The 20,782-nt window shown below is 35.1% G+C and overlaps 1 protein-coding gene across 1 annotated transcript; it reads left to right on the top strand.

Moving 5' to 3' along the window:
• Positions 1-1,602: 1,602 nt before the first annotated feature.
• On the top strand, positions 1,603-4,234 carry LOC107915370 (protein trichome birefringence-like 39). The gene is made up of 5 exons (XM_016844531.2): positions 1,603-2,096; positions 2,173-2,344; positions 3,094-3,269; positions 3,496-3,654; positions 3,733-4,234. The coding sequence occupies exons 1-5, from the start codon at positions 1,792-1,794 to the stop codon at positions 4,019-4,021; spliced, it is 1,101 nt and encodes a 366-aa protein (XP_016700020.2). The 5' UTR covers positions 1,603-1,791; the 3' UTR covers positions 4,022-4,234.
• The last annotated feature ends 16,548 nt before the right edge of the window (positions 4,235-20,782 follow it).

Here is a 20,782-nt window from a genome sequence, read left to right as displayed (position 1 = left end):
CCTAAAGGAAAATTCAAATTAAAGGAGTTTGAGGCCCCTGCGTGGGCCGGGTTACCCATATTTTTTGATTGGTCAACAAAGCAACAGATAAATAAGTCTACTTTAGTGGGTTGGCCACCTGCCCCCAAAGCTCCAGCTTGTCCTGATGAAAAGTTGACAAGAAAATTTTTGTTTGGGTGAGCCATTGTGGTTATTACAAATTGAAAAAAAAAAGATGATTGGAAGTCTGTTCACGTTCATCGCAACAAATTGTTGACTGTTTTTGTTATGTGTCCTCATGATGGGGAGAATCGAGTATTTAGAAGATACAGTTATTGTTCATTGAAATGACGTCCTAAGTAGGCTCTATGCATGCTGACACGTATACTGTCCTAGACTTGATACGTGTTCGTCTGTCAACTCACTTGACTTTGCATCCTCTGCCTGCAACACCCAAGAACATACGAATTTGGCTTGCGAGCCCTCCCCACGAGTCCTTAATGTATTCACCTTATAGGGCCCAGACTCGAGTCGTGGGTCGGCATTTCAAGTTATATTCAAATTTCGGATCAATAATAGGAAATAACATAATAAATTTGTGAAAGTAATTAATGCATTTCTGGTTGGGCCTTTGTGAAAATATATGAACATTGTAACTAACATTTTCCCTTTTCTGGTGAACAAAAACTAACAAATAATCATGATGGAGTTGATATGAAGACACAATCAATGGTGTCTTAACGAGGATAAAAGTGATACAGCTCTTACATTATATGAATTGCATTTTGGCATATTTTACCAAACAAGTTCTTTTTCCATTAAATGAACAATTAACAATGAGACGTATGCAAGTAGAAAACCATAATAGGATGTAGTAATGATGGTTTTTCATATATCTTATTTTATTTTGTTTAGGTGTTTTTAGATTTTGATTGTTTGTAAAGAACAATTTATAAGAAAATGGAGGAGAATAAGAAAAGTGACTTTGTATCATCAACTTGGGAAAAAAGAAACGTTTGAAAGCAGAGGGATTAATATTGTATTGTTATACTTTTGTCTACTATGGTAGGGAAAAGCGTGATTCCATTATTTTTAATAATAATAATAATAAAAATAATCTCATAATGCCATACCTCCTAATTTTTCAAAGTGTTTGGATCTATCCCCACCTGACGCAAGGGAACACAATCCATCCAAACATTTCACTATTCTTGTTTTGAAGATAAATAGGTTTTTTTTTATTGAAATAAAATAAAATTATTTGATAAGCTGTGTGTTTTTAGCCTCTTTTTGTGTCTATTCTAAGTGATAATATAGTTTTTAAAATTTGAATTTATATTCCCTCCTTAAAAATGTAATTTATCTTATAATTACATTAAATATTCATTTACTCAATCATATATAAACAACTAGGGTGTATAATAATTTTTGGAATGACTATGATTTAAATTTAAATTATTAATGTGAATACCTGACCATTTAATTTTTAATTAGATTTATAAAATTTAAAAGGAAAAAACTCCAGTGGTAATGTACCTAAGTATCAAAGATTTACCTAAAAGAAAATATCCACGATAATCCAAAAATAAATAAATAAATAAATTAAAAACTAAAGAAAAACTTCTGGCACATATGACATTGAGTTTGAGTACTGTTCCATGTGAAGCTTTTTCTTTTTTCAATACTTTCTTTCTCTCTCTTTCCCTCTTTATATAAGGTGTGATGGGCAGACAACTTTTCCTTCACCACTCGTCCCTTTCTCCTTAACAGTTTGAGGCAGCGAATTAACCCAACAAAACCCAACCTCTGGGTATGGGTTTACTGCTCCTCTTCCGCTTCTCTCTCTTAGTCTTATTGTTTTTTCTTTTACAGCACTCACCAACAAAAGGTGAGGATTTCAATGCCATAAATAATACCAATGCCAGTGGCAGAGCCAGAAGCTTAGCTTCTAACTGCAACTGGTTCAGAGGCAAGTGGGTTTATGACCCTTCCTATCCTCTCTACGACCCCTACAAGTGCCCCTTCATCGAGGGTGAATTCGACTGCCAAAAATATGGTCGACCTGATAACACGTATCTGAAATACCGATGGCAACCCTTCTCCTGCAGTCTCCCCAGGTCAGCTTGCTTACCATTCATTATAATTACAATTACACCCTATATGTATATAGGAGTATAAAGTTTGGAATATTAGGTTCAATGGGCTGTATTTCTTGAGGAAATGGAGAGGAAAGAAGATCATGTTCGTGGGTGACTCACTCAGCTTGAATCAATTCCAGTCTTTGACATGTATGATTCAAGCCTGGGTTCCAAATTCCCAGATTTCATACATCAAACGAGATGGCCTTACTTCAGTTACCTTTCTGGTCAGTTTTTGATTTCTCGCTATGCTTCTTGCACACTTAGAATTTTTTTCTAGTTACAATGATTGCTTTGAATCTGGGCTGGGGCATGCATTCATGTCTGTCATCTCCTTTATCTTTTTCAATCTTGTTGCCTTTTGATTTTCTTGGATTTCAAATCCTTTTTTCGGTGCATGGGTGGAAAGGAATAGTAATTATAATCCTTGGTTTAAAATGGCCAGTAAAATTTTGACTACTTAAACTTTTAAGAATAAATATATTGAAAGTAAAAATGAAGTAGATTTTTATAAACATGAATTAGGACAAAAGAGTACTTCCCATAAACTTGGTGCTACAGTTGTCAAAGTTTGCTACGACTCTATTTTGGAGGCTTCAAAATTATATATATTTTTAGTAGAGGATTAATATATTAGCTTTGGGAAAAGACAAATCTGAGGAGTAGCTGTTTTGTGGTTGAAAAATATTAAGGGAGATATGTAAGTGTGCATTAAAAGTGGAGCGTGATTGGTGGACGCCCTTACTTTAGACCGGGACATCACATGTCAAGCTCTTAAGTTTACTGCACCCTTCCTTGATTTTTACATTTCAATTTCCGGATGATTTTCTTTTCTTTTGTGATTAGTCCCTATATTTTGAGAAATTAGGAATTTAGTTGCTATATTTAAATGGTATAAAACTGAAATTGATAGTTGTAACAGTCAAATTTAATATCACCAATGAAATAATAAAACTGAAATTTGAATTATGGTCAGGATTATGATGTGAATATAATGCTGTATAGAACGCCGTACCTGGTTGACATAGTGAACCAGAAGTATGGAAGAGTGTTGAAGCTGGACTCAATCAGGGGCGGTGATTCATGGAAAGGAGTGGACATGCTGATCTTTAACACGTGGCATTGGTGGACCCACACCGGAAGAACCCAACCGTAAGATCCTTTTTTCTTTTCAACCAGAATAAACAAAGACTGATGTTGATAAGATAACACATGCGCATTGTCTGTAAGGGACGGGAATAAAACACCAACACCAACCCTGTCGTTGTGTTGCCATTATTTTATTTATGATTGTAACGCCTGAAATCTAGTTTAGTAACTACAATGATAGAAGATTATAAAAGATGATGGTAAATAATGTGAGGCGGATTTTGTGCAGATTTGATTACATAGAAGACGGTGGGAAAACGTGGAAAGACATGAACCGTATGGTTGCTTTTTACAAAGGATTAACAACGTGGGCTAGATGGGTGAACCGCAATGTGGATCCTTTGAAAACCAAGGTTTTTTTCCAGGGCATTTCTCCAACCCATTATGAGTAAGTAACCAACACCACTTTCTATATCTTTTATCAATGTATACGTCTTTAAATAAAAATGAAACATGTGAACTGCAGGGGAAAGGATTGGAACAAGCCAACAGAGTCCTGCTCGGGACAGACACAACCATTCTTCGGGATGAGATACCCAGGAGGCACACCCATGGCTTGGGTTGTTGTGAAGAAGGTCCTGAGTAGGATTAAGAAACCGGTGTTTTTGCTCGACGTTACCGGACTCTCTCAGTACCGAAAAGATGCACACCCGTCGGCATACAGAGGCATGGACGGCGGGACTGACTGTAGCCATTGGTGCCTTCCAGGTGTGCCAGATACTTGGAACAGTTTACTTTATGCAGCTGTTTTTTAGTGAATTTAGGCAGGAAGATGGAAAACCATTTGTTTTCCACCCTAACCAACTTCCTTTTTCTGTGATGAGCAATAAGAGAAAATAATGATATCATAATTCAAGTGTAAATTATAATTTGTTTGAACAAATTTGATTTGCTCATTCCAACTATTGTAATTTTCTTATTCTTGTGCGTCATTTTTAGAAATAAATGTAAGGTAACCTTTTCTCTCATTCCTGCTTTACCTGTTATTCCTTCAAATCTCTACAAGACAAATTAATATTAATATATTATAAAATTGATATATGGTGTGCGCTCCTTCATTATTGCAACAATCATTCTATTCTCCCACAATCGATGCACTCGCACATCACTCTTACTTCAAAATATAAATTACTATTAAATATCATACTTGGAATTAATTCGACACCAACTTAAGATCGATGTATTTATTTGGTATTCTTAATTTGATGTATTTATGTGTTTAAATTTTATTTTACTCTTTAATCTATTTTTTCCATTCTAATATCTTAAATACTTTATGTGTTATTATTAATTAATTTCAGACAATAAATTTCATTATTTATTGTATATTATTTTTATGCACTTGTATATTCTAAATATATAGTTTCCAAAATTTCTAGTTTATTGTTATATGATTTAAAATTTTATAATTCAAAAAAATTAAATTATAAATCTATCATATTTGGATGTTAAAACATCTTTATACAGCCCAATTTTGCCCGGGCTAAAAAAAAAACCACCTAAGAGCCCAAACCAAATTAGACCCAAATACAACCCAACAGGCCCAATCTACCTAATCCTAACCCATTTGCAGAAAAGAAAAAAGAAATACAGCAGCAACCCTAGGTGAGGCTTCAGCCACCTGCCCTCTGTGCGCCGCTGCCACCGCCTACTCTGCCACCGTACGGCCTCCTCACCCGCTCCCAACTGCCCAAAGGCAAACAAGCAAAGAAAGCAGCAACAACAAGCAAATAATAGAAAAATTGTAAAAGGCTATATAAAGTCATTCGGACATTGTAAAAATGGGGATTTTTTCTTTTTTCTTTCTTTGAGCAAAGGCCGAATGGGGTTGTAAAAGAAAAGTTTTTCTTGAGGTTTCATTCAGAAAAAAAATCCAAGAGAAAGCAAAGAAACACAAAGGTTTTCCTAGTTTTCTAACTTTATTTGTTTGTTTATTCGTTTTTTCTAATTTTGATTTGTAATAATATTCATATTATAAATATATACATAGTATATATAAAAAAGAAGTAAAAAAAATACCTTTTCAAATTTCCGGCCACCGACGGCGGCACGGCGGCGGCGTTGGCCTGATTCTGGGCAATGCCCAGTGGAAGCTAGAGAGAAAAGAAAGGTTTTAACCTTCTTTTTGAAACAAAACTGCTGAAATGAGAAAAAAATAATTTTTTTGGCTTTTATACTGTTAGCAAAACGACACCTTTTAGCTTGGCCTCTCCAGACGCCAAAACGGCGTCTTTTAGGAGCCGACCCGATCCACCCGACCCGCTCCAGGCCAGGATCCGCGTGCTTTTTGAGCGGAAGGGCTAATTGCGCTTTCAGCCCTTCCGTCTTTAAAGGATTTTGCAATCAAGTTCTTTTTGTTTTTTAATTTTGCCCTGTAATATATTTTTCTTTACAATCTGGTCCACCTTGAAGCTGTGCGTTTTGGAGGAACGGGATTATTTCCCATTTGGTCCCTCCTTGTCATTCGCGCATTCAATGTGGTCCTTCCCCTTTATTTTGTTTTCGATTTCGCCCCAAATGTTGCTTTTTTATTATTTTAGTCATTTTCTATTTTTATTTTATTATTAAACCAATTAAGTTAGTACTATTATTATTATTATTGTATTATTATAATATATATACAAATACATTTTTATAATATATGCTTATATATATTTTTTATTTATTATAAATACATATTTTTTATGTTTCACTTTTTTTACATACATATACATACGTATATATATATCTATATATTTTAATTCATATACATATATACCTATCTTTATATTTTATATATTTCATAACTTTACATATACATGTATATACACACTTACATAAACTTTTATATTTAATAAATTTAAAATATATATATGTTTTTTTTCATATTTTCATAATTTTATGTATATACATACATATATATTTCCCTTATATGTACATACATTTTTATATTTTTATAATTTTTATCTATTGTTATTATTGTTTTACTTGATGTTCATTTACTATTTATTTATATGTCCATATTTTTAATGTTTTAGTTTTTTATTTTATTTTTTATTGTATATACATGATTGATTTGTTCTTTTTTACTTTTCATTTTTGCTCATATTATTTTTATTCACATTATCATATTTATTATTCCATCATGTATATTAACACCATACTTCAAAAAAGAAATTTTTTTCTAAATAAGGCAATATTTTGCATTTGGAAGTTCGAGAAAGCGTGCCCTAATGTGCTGGGTTTCGATTTTTCTCATTCGACCTAATAGCCAAATATCCTTTTAAAAATTTCAAAATAAGGCAAGGTTTTGCCTTTGGAAATTCGACGAAATAATCCCCTATGTGCTGGATTTCGATTTTCTCATTCGACCAGATAACCGAATATCCTTTTAAAAATTTCAAAATAAGGTAATGTTTTGTGCTTAGAAATTCGAGGAAACGTGTCCTAATGTTCTGAGTTTCGATTTTCTCGTTGGACCAAATAGCCAAATATCATTTTATATCTTAATCCATGTCATTCAAGTTTTTTTAGGATCGTATTTTAAATCTCTCTAAAGTGTTCAGTTTTTCGACACTAAGACATTAAGTAATCAACTAGGTACCAATTTTGGGCGTATCGAGGGTGCTAATCCTTCCTCGTGCGTAACCGACTCCCGAACCTATTTTTTTGAATTTCGTGGACCAAAACTGTTGTTTTAATAAAATCAAATCGTTTATTAAAAACAACCACTTTTCAAGGTGACCCGATCACACCTTATCAAAAAGGAGTGGTGGCGACTCCCGTTTCCATTTTCATTTTCCAAAACCCAAGTCAACCCCGTTTTATCAAAGAAAATGGTGTCAACAGCTTGGTGACTTCGCTGGGGACCCAAAATAAGAGAGTCAAGCCATGAGTTGATTATTTTTTTTCTTTTTGTCGAAAATTAAAAACTTGGTTTAAATGTATGATCCTTTCATTGCATTTCATCGGTCTTTATTACAATTTTCATCTTTGAGGTTTTTAATTGCTGTGTTAGTTTAAGTTTTGGTATCTTTCTGCATTGCATTACATGACCGTTGGTTACACCCTTTTAAGTGGGAGTGAGAAGCTAGTCCTTCGTGAGGTTTTCACCTCCGTGCAGGATAGTGGATCGCTTTCGAGATACATCCGTACCTATGTCTTCGTGAGATTTTCATCTCCGTGCAGCCATAAGGAAATGTATTCCCCTGAACCGAACTCGGTCAGTATGAGCCTATAATGGGCAAGGATCGAGGAATCTGCTGGTTCGGGTACCTTGGCTTTAGAGCCGAACCGCATGTAGTGAACCTAAGAACCTACCCTAGGTAGAACCACTTCAAACCCCTAGTGGTCACCCGAATAGGTGTTCTATTTATTCTTGCTTGCTTTTGCTTTGTACTAACCTGTTTTCTTTTGTTTTGGTTATGATTGCATTGTATTTTCATCATAAAAAAGAGGTGTTGATTCACGTTCAGTTGCTAAATAGAGAGCTTGTCATAAGAAAATGGGTTTCTTGATAAAGTGGATAACAATACGGTTGCCCGAATATGGACCGATTAAACACAACGAGAGAAGGCTGAAAGTTCATGGAGGACTACACGACCATTGCTCCGTTGCCTGAGAATTCAAGATGACAAAGATTATTCGAGAGCCCCTGAACCTTCTTAAAGAGAAGCCAATGAGCGTCACGAGGTGAGTGATTAACGAGTCGCGACTTGGATCAAGCAAAAGGGAGATAGAAGAGACGTTCTTTTGAAGAGATCGTGAGATTTATCTTAACGCGCGAATGAAGAAAATGATCGTTGTCTTGAAATATAAGGGCAAACCCTTATATATATCCGCCTTATGTAAAGAGATTTTTTTTCTAGTAAAGTTCTTCTAATAAGAATTGAACCAAGAATCAACGTCTCTTTCTCCATTTATTTCATGCATTTGTATTACATGACATCGTATGCATTAACGGCCATTAAAAGACCTTAATTGAATAAAATTATTTCAAGCTAACCTACCAACCAAACACCGTTACGGCACCCAAACAAAAATAAAAAACATCGACCAAAGATTGAAAAAACTTGAACGACTCCAAAGGGGGAGCAAAACCAACTACAACTGCAAATACAAGAGCGGTTAGCTAAGGTCCAACAAGATAGAGTTCTGTGAAGGGGTCAAAAAATGTTCATATCAATGTCATACATGAAGACAACTGAAAAGGGACCTTGTTAGATATCCGCCCTTATAAACTTGGGAGTGTTCTAAATAATCAGACTGTAAAAGAAATCTTTGTAGTATTTAGAGCCTACTTAGAGTAATATTCAGAACACACTTGTTGCTTTCAGCCTAGAGGCAACAAGAACTCTTTTGTAAAATAGGCTCATGTCTGAACGTCGTTATTTTAATGAAATGCATCTTTGCGATCATTTTTTAGCCAATATTCTTTCATTCTTTACGAATAATTATTGTTGATTCTTTCACTCTTTTAGATTTCCTTCCGAATCATTATTACATTCATTCATAATCATATTGTACATAATTACATATATTCTTTGTATATTCTTTTGTACCTACAATAGGTCCCTGAATATCAACGACATGAATGACACTGCTACAGACTTAGAATCTCATTTTGAGCGAGACATGTAATTAGAGGGATCTCATGACTTCGAAGATGACATAGATTATAACTTATCTCCAGACTTATTGAGGATGATAGAACAAGGTGAAAAACAGATTCCACCCTACAAAAAAAATCAATGGAGTCCATGACTCATCCCTATGTGGGGCATGAAGGCTATTGGGACGATCTTAACAGAAGATTTTGGCGGTTATTGATTTATCTTCTCGGGTAGAAGCCGTTTCATATGCCAACATCACAAAGTTGACAGTCAGCAAATTCTCGAAAAAAAATCATATGTCAGTATGGAACGCCAAAAAAGATCATATCTGACAATGCACCAAATTTGAACAAGAGCACGATATCAGAAGTTTATAGGCTGTTCAAAATTAACACTATGTCACCCCAAAGTGAACAAAGCATTGGAGGAAAAAAAACAAATAAAAAACAAATAAAAACAAAAAAAAATAAAAAATAAAAAAAAACCTCTACCGGGGTAATGCCTTTCTCTTTGGCCTATTGCAGTTTTGCCTATTAAAGATAAGAGTCTTTCTCTCTGAGTTTTTGGATCCAATCCTGATTGAAGAGGAATGTTCAAAGTTATCCATCATGGTCAAATGCGCTAAAAGTAAATGATGCGAGTTCAAAAAAAAAAGTTCGCCCTAGAGAATTCCATGAGAGGTACCTAGTATTGAAAAAAATCCTTCCCATACAAAAAGAATTTCATGCCAAGCTGGAAAGGACCTTGTGTGGATGACCTTATCTAGAAAAGCGTCAATCTTGATCGGAAGGGATAACGAGGACATGCCTAATCCTATGAGTTCAGATTCAATAAAAATTGTTAAAAAAAGAGAAAAAAAAGAGAGAGAAAAAAAGAAAAAGAAAGAAAGAAGAAAAAGAAAAGAAAAAGGAGAGGCCAAGGTGAAAACTCGCAAAGGGCGCCTTGAGACCAAAGGGGATTTGAGTTGAAAACCCGAAAAAGGGCGACTCAAATTTTGGGATCAAATTGGGGCATGAGGTGATCAGAGCAGCTCAAAGTTTTGATCAGATTGGGGCTTGTGGTGATCTTGCTATACCTGAATCAACAGGAAATGGTAGGCAATATCTTGGGGCATCGACAAAGTCCAGTAGATCTCCTAAACACATGTCAAACTCAGAATGGTCTTCAGAAAGTTTGTATAGAGAAGTTCAAGCTGCGATATCTGGGGCACCTAACCTTCGTACCATTTTTATATTGAATTTGTTGTTCTTGGAATACTTCTTTCTTTTTCAAGATACATGTTTCCAATCAATTCCTCTTTTATTCTTAGTAATTTATTCATTTTGAGCTATGCTTCCAAATCAATTCTATGATTATCCATCGTTATATTCTTTTTGCAAGCATGTTGCATTGGAATAATGATTAATGGACTAATAATACTTTCACAATGAAAGTTTTGCATATTACTCTAGAAGTTTCTAAATAATATTGGAACCTGAAATAGGACTATTGTTTAGAAAACACCAAGTTTAAAGGGTGAAATATCTAAGAAGGAAGGGTCTAAGTTAAAGACTATCCTTTCAGATTTTGTTGTCCAAACAAAATGACAAGATGTCATGTTGGTGACAAAGCTTCAATGAACAAACAAGCGATGTTCACCAAGTAATAAGAAGAGGTCTTCTAGGAGAAGAAAGTTCTTCATTGGTGCATAGGCATTTGATATGACACCTTTAGAATGGTGTAAAGGACCAAATAGATTCAGATTCTATATGTTTGAATTGCAGTGGGAAAGATTTGAGAAAGAGCTAAATATTATACTCCTAAATTACAGTGGGAGGAAAATAGTTTAAATTTTATGTCCCAAAGTTACAGCGCACTTAACCTTGAAGATTACAACGGATTGAAGTTTGAAGATCACAGTGGGGGGCAATCAAATTAAGTGTTTCTTTGGATAAACCTGCTGAGCAAGAAGGCGTTGTAGCACGTCAGTGATAAAGCCTTAATACACTTTGAGTAATGATAACCTAAGCATTAAAAAGGGATCATTCTCATGACATTCATTCAAATGTCATTTATACACGTCTAGTTAGGAGCATTTGATTCATTCTGATCATGTCATCCTAATCACTAGGCACAATTAGGTTCATAAAATAGAACATACATGTCATGTTCCCAGAGAACAGATCAATGAAGTTACAGATCATGCATTCCTGTACTGACGGCGAAGCAGATCGAAGACACCATCCTTGCCTTCCTGTACTGACAGCGGAGCAAATTGAAGATAGCAGATCATGCCTTCCTGTACTGACGGTGAAGCAGATCGAAGAAACCAGTCTTACCTTCCTATACTGACAGTGGAGCAGACTAAAGATAGCAGATCTTGCACTCTTGTACTAACGGCGAAGCAGATCGAAGAAACCAGTCTTGCCTTCCTGTACTAACAGCGGAGGAGATTGAAGATAGCAGATAATCCCTTCCTGTACTGACGGCGAAGCAGATTGAAGAAACCAGTCTTGCCTTCCTGTACTAACAGCGGAGCAAATTGAAGATAGCAGATCATGCGTTCCTGTATTGACGGTGAAGCAGATCGAAGAAACCAGTTTTGCCTTCCTGTACTGACAGCGGAGCAGACTAAAGATAGCAGATCTTGCCTTCCTGTACTGACGGCGAAGTAGATTGAAGAAACCAGTCTTGCCTTCCTGTACTGACAGCGGAGCAGACTAAAGATAGTAAATATTGCCTTCCTGTACTGACAGCGAAACAGATCGAAGCCATTAGTCCTATCTCCTTAAACAATAGTGGAGTAGGTTAAAAATTGCAGATTCTATCTCCCTAAGCAGTAGTGGAGCAGATCGAAGATGGTGAATCTTATCTTCCCAAGATAGTGGAGAAGCAGATTTAAGCCATTAGTCCTATCTCCCTAAGCAATAGTGGAATAGGTCAAAAATTACAGATTCTGTCTCCTTAAGCAGTAGTAGAGCAGATCGAAGATGGTGAATCTTATATTCCCAAGATAGTGGAGAAGCAGATTTAAGCCATTAGTCCTATCTCCCTAAGTAGTAGTGGAATAGGTCAAAGATTACAGATTCTGTCTCCTTAAGCAGTAGTGGAGTAGATCGAAGATGGTGAATCTTATCTTCTCAATATAGTGGAGAAGCAGATTTAAGCCATTAGTCCTATCTCCCTAAGCAGTAGTAGAGTAGGTTGAAGATTACAGATTCTGTCTCCCTAAGCAGTAGTGGAGCAGATCAAAAACGGTGAATCTTATCTTCCAAAGGTAGAAGGGAAGCAGATTTAAGCCACCAGTCCTATCTCCCTAAGCAGTAGTGGAGTAGGTCAAAGATTGTAGATTCTGTCTCCCTAAGAAGTAGTAGAGTAGATCGAAGATAGTGAATCTTATTTCCTAAGCGGTGCAGTGGAACAGATTGAAGCTACAACGGCGAATCTCGCTTCACTGACATTGCAATTAAAAGTTTGAAATCACAACGGTAAATCTTACTTCCCAGGCGGTGCAGTAGAACAAATTGAAGCACAATGGCGAATCTTGCTTCCCCGATATTGCAATTAAAAAGATTGAAGTCACAATGGTGAATCTTACTTTCCAAGCAGTACAGTGGAATAGATTGAAGCTATAATAACGAATCTTCTTTCCCCGGCATTGCAATTAAAAGATTGAAGCCACAACGGCGGATGTTACTTTCCCAGGAGGTGCAGTGGAACGGATTGAAGCTACAACGGCGAATCTTGCTTCCCCGACATTGCAATTAAAAAGATTAAAGCCACAACGGTGAATCTTACTTCCCAGGCGGTGCAGTGGAATAGATTGAAGCTACAACGGCGAATCTCGCTTCCCCGACATTACAATTAAAAGATTGAGGCCACAATGACGAATCTTACTTTTCCTGATGGTGTAGTGGAATAGATTGAAGCTACGACGACGAATCTTACTTCCCCGACATTGCAGTTAAACAGATTGAAGAAACCAATCCTATCTCCCTAAAGTTGCAGTGGAGCGGATTAAAACCACAGATCTTATCTCTCTAAAGTTCGAGTAGAGCAGATCGCATCCAATCTTATCTCTCTAAAGTTGCAGTGGAGCAGATTGAAGAAACGAATCCTATCTTCCTGAAGTTACAGTGAAGCGGATTAAAATGATGGATCTTATCTCTCTGAAGTTGCAGTAGAGCAGATCGCATTAGACTTTATTTTCTTAAAGATGCAGTAAACCAAGTTGAAGCTACAGGTCTTATCTCATTGAGGTTGCAGTGTAGCAGACTGAAGATAGCAAACGTTTCCTTGAAAAGCCACGGATCTTATCTCTCTAAATTTGCAGTAGATCAGATCATATCAAGTCTTATCTCCCTATGCAGTAGTGGAGCAGACAGAAGAAATCAATCCTATCTCCCTGACGTTGCAGTGGAGCGAATTAAAATGATAGATCTTATCTCTCTGAAGTTGCAGTAGAGCAGATCGCGTCAAACCTTATTCCCCTTAAAGTTGCAGTTGAAGCTACAAGTCTTATCTCCCTGACGTTGTAGTGGAACAGACTGAAACCATAAATTTCGTCCCCTGAAGTTGCTGCGAAGAAGATTGAAGCTACAAGTCAGATCCCCCTAAAGTGCAGTGGAGTAGATTGAAGCGACAGGACACAGTGGATTGGAATGGGGCTACTTGAAGAAGAAAGGCACCAAAAAGTCAAGACTCGGTGAGACTGGGCAAAATTGGTCTTTCTTAGTCTTTACTCTGTTCTCGTTACACGAAAACGAGCAAAGAGGGGCAGCTGTACAACTCAATTTTGCCTGGGCCCAAAAAAAAACCACCTAAGAGCCCAAACCAAATCAGACCCAAATACAACCCAACAGGCCCAATCTACCTAACACTAACCCATTTGCAAAAAAGAAAAAAGAAAAACAGCAGCAACCCTAGGTGCGCCGCACCTAGGCCTTCAGCCACCTGCCCTTTGTGCTCTGCTGCCACCACCTACTCTGCCACCGTACGACCTCCTCACCCTCTCCCAACTGCCCACCTGCAAACAAGCAAAGAAAGTAGCAACAACGAGCAAATAATAAAAAAATTGTAAAAAGGCTATATAAAGCCATTCGGACATTGTAAAAATGGGGATTTTTTCTTTTTTCTTTCTTTGAGCAAAGGCCGAATGGGACTATAAAAGAAAAGGTTTTTTTTTTGAGGTTTCATTCAGAAATAAAATCCAAGAGAAAGCAAAGAAACACGAAGGTTTTCCTAGTTTTCTAACTTTATTTGTTTGTTTATTCTTTTTTTCTACTTTTGATTTGTAATAATATTCATATTATAAATATATACATAGTATATAAAAAAAGAAGTAAAAAAAATACCTTTTCAAATTTTCAGCCACCGACGGCGGCACGGCGGCGGCATTGGCCTGATTTTGGGCAATGCCCAGTGGAAGCTAGAGAGTAAAGAAAGTTCTTAACCTTCTTTTTGAAACAAAACTGCTGAAATGAGAAAAAAAATAATTTTTTGGCTTTTATACTGTTAGCAAAACGACGCCGTTTAGCTTGGCCTCTCCAGATGCCAAAACGGCATCATTTAGGAGCTGACCCGATCTGCCCGACCCACTCCAGGCCAGGATCTGCGTGTTTTTGAGCGAAAGGGCTAATTGCGCTTTCAGCCCTTCCGCCTTTAAGGGATTTTGCAATCAAGTTCTTTTTGTTTTTTAATTTTGCCTTGTAATATATTTTTCTTTACAATCTGGTCCACCTTGAAGCTGTGCGTTTTGGAGGGACGGGATTATTTCCCATTTGGTCCCTCCTTGTCATTCGCTCATTCAATGTGGTCCTTCCCCTTTATTTTGTTTTCGATTTCGCCCCAAATGTTGCTTTTTTATTATTTTAGTCCTTTTCTATTTTTATTTTATTATTAAACCAATTAAGTTAGTACTATTATTATTATTATTATTGTATTATTATAATATATATACAAATACATTTTTATAATATATGCTTATATATATTTTATTTATTATAAATACATATTTTTTATGTTTCACTTTTTTTAGATACATATACATATGTATATATATATCTATATATTTTAATTCATATACATATATACCTATCTTTATATTTTATATATTTCATAACTTTACATATACATGTATATACACACTTACATAAACTTTTATATTTAATAAATTTAAAATATATATATTCATATGTTTTTTCATATTTTCATAATTTTATGTATATACATACATATATATTTCCCTTATATATACATACATTTTTATATTTTTTTATAATTTTTATCTATTGTTATTATTGTTTTACTTTATGTTCATTTATTATTTATTTATATGTCCATATTTTTAATGTTTTAGTTTTTTATTTTATTTTTTATTGTATATACATGATTGATTTGTTCTTTTTTACTTTTCATTTTTGCTTATATTATTTTTATTCATATTATCATATTTATTATTCCATCATGCATATTAACACCATACTTCAAAAAAGAAAATTTTTCTAAATAAGGTAATATTTTGCATTTGGTAGTTCGAGAAAGCGTGCCCTAATGTGCTGGGTTTTGATTTTTCTCGTTCAACCTAATAGCCAAATATCCTTTTAAAAAATTCAAAATAAGGCAATGTTTTGCGTTTGGAAATTCGAGGAAATGTGCCCTAATGTGCTGGGTTTCGATTTTCTCGTTCGACTAAATAGCCGAATATCCTTTTAAAAATTTTAAAATAATGTAATGTTTTGCGCTTGGAAATTCGAGGAAACGTGCCCTAATGTGCTGGGTTTCGATTTTCTCGTTGGACCAAATAGCCAAATATCCTTTTATATCTTAATCCATGTCATTCAAGTTTTTTTTAGGATCGTATTTTAAATCTCTCTAAAGTTTTTAGTTTTTCGACTCTAAGACATTACGTAATCAACTAGGTACCAATTTTGGGCGTATCAAGGGTGCTAATCCTTCCTCGTGCGTAACCGACTCCCGAACCTATTTTTTTGAATTTCGTGGACCAAAATCGTTGTTTTAATAAAATAAATTGTTTATTAAAAACAACCACTTTTCAAGGTGACCCGATCACACCTTATCAAAAAGGATTGGTGGCGACTCCCGTTTCCGTTTTCATTTTCCAAAACCCAAGTCGACCCCGTTTTATCAAAGAAAATGATGTCAACAATCTTACATGTCGTTCGTCCCAGGCATTGTTTTTGTCCCATGGATTTAATCTAGGCTTATCGTGTTTGTACCGAAAAACATTCTATTATCTTTGATAGTATAATTTGAATTATAGTTTAAATAAGATTTATTTTATAACGATGAAGTGCAGTTTCTTTAGTTCAAATGAGAATCAAAGTCCACCAACTACATCCATTGTTCTTTATTTTCGCATCGTCCACATTCATCTAAACTAAAACTCCTAATTGATTAAGATAAATTCTAACGCTATTAAAATTTGCAATCCTTTGATAAGATAGAACCCTACCTTTCTTTTTTCCCTATATAGGGGATAATCGACTCATCAATAGTAGTATTTTCTCCTTCTAATAGTAGTTGCTATAGATTATTTTCAAATTCAATAGCTGTGGATTAAAGTCGATCGTTCTTTTAGTAGCCTTTCTATCGTTCACCAAGCGAGAAACAATATTAACATTTGGATTTTGAAGTCGACATTCTTATATCTTTTGAAGTTTGTTAATATGGTGTACAAAAAAGGAGGAGAATAGAGGAGAGAGGGGTGGTTACTATGAAGATCGGTTCACTCAGTTAGTGTCACACCTCAAATAAGGCTTAGAAGTTTTACGGGTATTTTAAGAATTTTGGCTTATATGAACTCAAAATTTCATAAGTTTGGTAATCGATAATGTTTTCGACAATGGTTTTCATAAAATGAAGTTAATTCCTGAAAATGAGTTTTAATATCCTTGATTTTGAAAATAGGACTAAATTGTAAAACAGTCAAAACTGGGAGTTTTTATGAAGAATTAAACCAAAATTTCAAAATCAACCTAAAAACCCCATCTATAGCATATTCACGTTATTTATTTCTTCTTTGCTAGTTGTGTCGTCCCTTTTGCTCTCCCAATCACTTTTGATCTCCAATTCCTAATCCCTCTTGATTTCCGTCATCCTTTGAACTATAAATCTCCATTGAAACCAAGAAAACACACAAAAACTTCATTAATTTTATCATCTTCTTCCAGAGTGGATTTTTTAAAATTTCACCAAAGTTCGTTTTTCTTGCATTCAAGGTAACCAATCATCTTCCTATTAGTTTTAAATGTTATCTAGACTTTCAAATCGGATTTCTAGCCCTTAAAACACATGTTTTAGATAAAAGCCGAAATTTTGGTCATTAATGGTAGATTTCAGGTTTGTGGATAAAAACTTGATTTTAAAGTGTTTTTCAACTTGTTTTAACATGATTTGAAATTTTCTAAACTTACTTTGAAGTTTCTTTAAAGATTTCTTGAGTTTTAATGAATTTTCAAAAAATAGCCATAAAACATGTCAAAAAAGTCAATATATTAAATCGAGTAGTTTTGTGTAGTTTAATGGTTGAGAATTAGCCGTAGGTGAATTATAAGATGAACAAAATTGGTTTTAGGTGAAAAGATTAAGTATAGATCGAGATATTCGAATTTAAAGTTTGCTATGTTATAAGTTTCAGTTACATGAGAACTTAGTTTAGACTTATGTTTTGTATGCTTGTAATGAGTCATTGATTGATTTTTGGATTTATTGTTGTGTGAATTTTTTGTGTTGAAGTTTCGAATTCGATAGAACATTCTACTAGTAGAGATAAAAGGCAAGGAAAAGCTAGTTTGAGCTTTCGGCTTTTCGGCGAAAGCGTAATTGGTGAGTGTTTGGAATAATTACTTGTGGGCATGATTTAATGCATTATTTTAGAATTTAGTAGTAGCCTAAACCCCTACTCTAAATTCTGAGTGTAAGCTTTCTCATACCTATGTTATCTTGTTAACAATGTGATTATGTGTTTGTGAATATGTGAATTGAGATGAGATGTTATAACATGTGATACGTGGTTATGATAACTGTTGTCAAAGTGAAAATATGTACATGTTATGTAAATGTTAAATGTTAGTGACAATGTTTTGCTAAAGATGCAAATATGCAATGACTGTGCATGGATAATCGACAAGTAATATGTGTTTGACTTCAGATATTTTGGTCTTGTGATCTTGAAATCGTTGGGTATAGTTGGCATGCCATAGGGTTGTGAGTACTCACCTGTATGTATAGTGATTTTTGGCGTTGAGGACCTAGAACATGTTGGAGGGATAAGGGAATGTAAGCTAAGCTCCATTCAACGGGACATGTAAGGGGAAATAAGGAGAGTGATATACTTCACTTTTGGGACATGTTTGACTGTATGATTCTATGTTTGGTGTGTTGGAGATCCATGTATCTAATGAGTGATGATAGAGCTCATTATTATATTTCATAGCTCAAGTGCCAAATTATCTTAAAATGTATGTATGATATATGTCTAAATGAGTATGTGGTTTCTATGCAAATTATCTTAACTTATGAATATGTGTGTATTGTGATATGTGTTTATATAACGTGTGACCATTATGCAATTCATCTCTAAACCTGTTTTTGAATATTGTGATATATGCTTGAATGTTAGGTGATTATATATGTTAAGATATATGCTTAAAAGTGAATATTGTTTATCATGTAAAAGAACTAATAATAATGCACAAGTAAGTATATTATGACACTAAAGTTGAAACTGTTAAGGTTAAGCTATATGGTTGTTTCATTAATGCTTGATGAACTGTTTGCATGGTAGTTGTTCTAGGCTATATGGTTGTTTCGTTAATGCTTGATGACTTGTTTATAGCCATGTTAACTTCTAGACATTTTGCTGGTTTTTGGTTCGATTTATCAGGATTACATATTATTATGCTTGAGTTCATGAACATGAGAATGGGTTGACGTTACTTGCTCGAACACGATTTTGTGATATTGAACTGTTAATTACTTGTCGAAGTAATTGATGTATGATGTTTAGAAACTAAATTGGAACGGATTCATTATATATGTATGCTGCATTTTTGAGGTCTGGAGCAGAGGTATCGATAATCGGGTTTTAAAATTGATACCTCTGTGTTTTGAAACGTGTAGGAAGTCAGAATAGAGATTTGGTATTGATACATTTTCTCGAGTATTGATACTCGGAGTAAATTTATCAGTACTTCATGACAGGTATCGATAGTTTTCGAGACTTTGGGATTTAGTCGAGAAACAGAATGCAAGTTTGGTATCATTTTTCTAGGTAGTATTGATACCACTTTAAGAAAATATCGATACCCTAGTGTCAGTATTGATACCTACGTACATATTATTGAGAATTTTGCTAAATGGACCTTGTACGTGTTTCATTTAGGGGACTGTTTATGGTATGCTTTGCATGTAACAATGATAATTAACCAAGTAAGTGACCTAAAACCTACAAGCATATTGTAATAAAAGACGTTTTGCTTAGAATAGGCTTTCTACTTGTTGTGAGTGAGATGAGATGATGGTGTGGCATCTCGTATTTGGGCTTGGCGACCAGGCCGGATATAGGGTGTTACAGTCAGGACGAAGAACCGAAGGTTATAAAGAGTGGAGGTAAAAAGAATGTAAAGGCTGAGAGAATAAGAAATGTTGACAGAGTGTAGGCTTAGTATTTTTGAAGAATCAATCTTCCTGTCATTATTCCTGGAGGTATTTATAGGCTAGGGTCCTATGGAAGATGGTATTACGTGTTGGACTTGTTATCTAGCCATTATTACGGAGCGCATGGAGGGATATCTTCTATGAGATAAGGATGTCTATAACAGGACATGTTCTGTCATTCATTCTGACTTGATAGGATAAAGCACTTGAGCCGGCGTGATGTTTGGTGACCAACAACTTCATGTTTACGATGAAGATTAGGTAATCTGTTTTCTAGATGGTCATCCCAAGAGGGTGAGCTCGCATGTGACCTTTCAATTTGCTGGTGGCAGGCTTACTGTTTGGGCGCTTTTCTTGCTTGCCACGTGTCTTGACGCAGATGGGGGTATAAGAATAGTCCTCCTTCATGTTGAGAGGAGGGTTATAAAATAACTCTCCTTGAGACACTTTGACTTGCTTACTTTCTCTTTTATAGGTTGCTCTGGACGGTGGCTTTGTTTTATGGTGAAACGATATATCAAAACCTTTGAGATTTTGGCATAAATGTACTTTGAGGACTTTGTTTTTGAGAACTCATGATAATGATGATCAAAAACCTTTTGGAACAAGTGGTGAGTTGTCATTGGACATCGTTTGTTCGTCAAAATGTGCATTTTGAGAGACAGATCTATATATTCTTTGGGTTTTCTTCTTTTAGATTATTTTGCCTCTTTTTTCTTTTGAAATTTATGCAACTACTGCTGGTTGCTTTCTTGCTTTTATTGATTTTATACAATAATTTCTGCATTTTAATGGCTTGTTTGCTTCAATTCACTTTATAGTGCTTCATTTTTGTTGTTATTAGAGTTAGTTCTTGCATTTTTTTTTGAAAAATGGCTAGGGGAGGTGAACAGTTTGGAAAAATCAGGGTAGAGGTGGTGGCCATATTGGTCATGCTCTACTGAGAAAGGCAACGAAGAGCGAGAAGACAACATCAACAAAGTTTGATAGGGCTGCTGCAACGAAGTTTGAGAAGGAAAGGGATGAGTCTGCTGTCAACCTTGCCTGTTAGTGCTCTACCACCTATTAAGAGATGAAGAATCTATTGATTTGTCATGGCTTACTTAGCATCTCGGAAGGATTACATCATCTTGGGGAAGTTTTTGGCTCAGATTTCCTTGGATCTAGTGCCCTAAGTGTAGTATTTTTGTTTAAATAGACTTGTAATTTTTCGAATAGATTGGTAAATAAAACTATTTATGGATTACATTAATACTTTCTATATTA

This window comes from Gossypium hirsutum, chromosome D10 (assembly GCF_007990345.1).
Source record: "Gossypium hirsutum isolate 1008001.06 chromosome D10, Gossypium_hirsutum_v2.1, whole genome shotgun sequence".
NCBI lineage: Eukaryota > Viridiplantae > Streptophyta > Magnoliopsida > Malvales > Malvaceae > Gossypium > Gossypium hirsutum.
The sequence above is the reverse complement of the archived record's forward strand: the minus strand, read 5'-3'. Positions and strand labels throughout refer to the sequence as shown.

What these genes read in the sequence shown, in the direction of transcription:
- LOC107915370 (XM_016844531.2), top strand. Translation starts at nt 1,792, where the DNA reads ATGGGTTTACTGCTCCTCTTCCGCTTCTCTCTCTTAGTCTTATTGTTT. An exon ending in TTCTCCTGCAGTCTCCCCAG is followed by an intron (nt 2,097 to 2,172) that starts GTCAGCTTGCTT and finishes TTGGAATATTAG; the next exon opens with GTTCAATGGGCTGTATTTCT. An exon ending in TTACTTCAGTTACCTTTCTG is followed by an intron (nt 2,345 to 3,093) that starts GTCAGTTTTTGA and finishes AATTATGGTCAG; the next exon opens with GATTATGATGTGAATATAAT.